The sequence below is a fragment of the Mustela putorius genome, unplaced genomic scaffold (assembly GCF_011764305.1).
Source record: "Mustela putorius furo isolate JIRA1106 unplaced genomic scaffold, ASM1176430v1.1 tig00003896_pilon_pilon_pilon, whole genome shotgun sequence".
In the NCBI taxonomy this organism is placed as follows: Eukaryota; Metazoa; Chordata; class Mammalia; order Carnivora; family Mustelidae; genus Mustela; species Mustela putorius.
The window spans coordinates 14,685,767-14,687,208 of NW_025422045.1; the positions used below are offsets into that span (position 1 = coordinate 14,685,767).

Genomic DNA, 1,442 nt, shown 5'->3' on the forward strand with positions numbered 1-1,442 from the left:
ATTATCAGTATGCCCTTAGTTATGGAAGTGACACGTAAACTTGTGTTTTGAAACTTGACTATCAGGTTGGGGTTCAGAGATGAAAGCCAAGGTTAGAGAGTCATTACAAAATAAATGACTGCATATAACATTTATCTGTGTGCTTACGAGGATCTAAATAGATAAGTATGCTGAATGGAATCTGATAGCCCAGGCTTAGCTTTGCTCATTCACTGGCACAATATGATGATGTTTTCTCCATTTCACTTGACAGGAACATTTCTGATCCCATCTCAGAAGTTTGAAATCATGGACCAAGGAAATAAATCAGGAGTGACTGAATTTATATTGCACGGTCTTTCGGGTTCTCAAGAGCTACAACTGTTCTATTTTGTGTTTTTTACACTTTTCTATTTCTCCATTGTGCTGGGGAACCTCCTCATTGTGCTCACTGTCATCTCCGAACCTGCACTACACACACCCATGTACTTCCTACTTAGTAACCTCTCCTTCATTGATGTGTGTCTCTCCACCTTTGCCACACCCAAAATGATTATTGATTTCCTTATGGAGCACAAGACCATCTCTTTTGAGGGCTGCATGGCCCAGATATTCTTTCTGCATGTCTTTGCTGGTGGTGAAATGATGCTCCTTGTGGCCATGGCATATGATAGATATGTCGCCATTTGTCGACCCCTGTACTATGCATCCATTATGAGTCTGCGCAAGTGCACAAGCCTTGTGGTGGGCTCCTGGCTCATTGGGGTTTTCCACTCAGTGAGTCAGTTAATCTTCACAGTAAACCTTCCGTTTTGTGGCCCCAATAAAGTGGACAGTTTTTTCTGTGATCTTCCCTTGGTTATCAAACTTGCCTGCACCAATACCTTTACTCTTGAGGTACTGATGCTTTCAGACAGTGGTCTAATGGCCATGAGCTCCTTTGTGCTCTTGCTGATCTCCTACACAGTTATCCTGGTTACAGTACGGCGGCGTTCCTCAGCAGGCATGGCCAAGGCAAGGGCCACCCTGACTGCCCATATCACTGTGGTGACCCTTTTCTTTGCACCCTGCATCTTTATTTATGCCTGGCCTTTTAGCAGTCTCCCAGTGGATAAGGTTCTCTCCATATTTTATACTGTTTTCACCCCTCTTTTAAACCCCCTGATCTACACCTTAAGAAACAAGGAGGTGATATCAGCAATGCAAAAGCTAAGGAGTCGACAAGTGTGTTTCTGAAAGTCTCCCAGCTATTCCTTGTGATAAATAACACCTATAATAAAAGCCGGGTTAGTGCATCTTACTCTGTCAACTACTGTTCTGAAATATCATAGCACCCATTTTCTTTCTCTTTCTAGCATTTTCTAATAGTAAACAATTTTAGATAAAAGAATTGGACTTCCTATTTTTTACTTATGAAATAATTTTTATTTCAGACTAAAATTATTTATAGTAAGTCTTTTAAC

At 41.2% G+C, this 1,442-nt stretch overlaps 1 protein-coding gene across 1 annotated transcript; it reads left to right on the forward strand.

Annotated features, from left to right (window-relative positions):
- The first annotated feature begins 288 nt into the window (after nt 1–288).
- LOC101681359 (olfactory receptor 4K15-like) lies at nt 289–1,215 on the forward strand. Its single transcript, XM_013050610.1, has one exon. The coding sequence runs from the start codon at nt 289–291 to the stop codon at nt 1,213–1,215; it is 927 nt and encodes a 308-aa protein (XP_012906064.1).
- Nucleotides 1,216–1,442: the final 227 nt, after the last annotated feature.

Bases quoted from the DNA above. Each gene is read 5' to 3' on its own strand.
- LOC101681359 (XM_013050610.1), top strand. From the start codon at position 289: ATGGACCAAGGAAATAAATCAGGAGTGACTGAATTTATATTGCACGGT.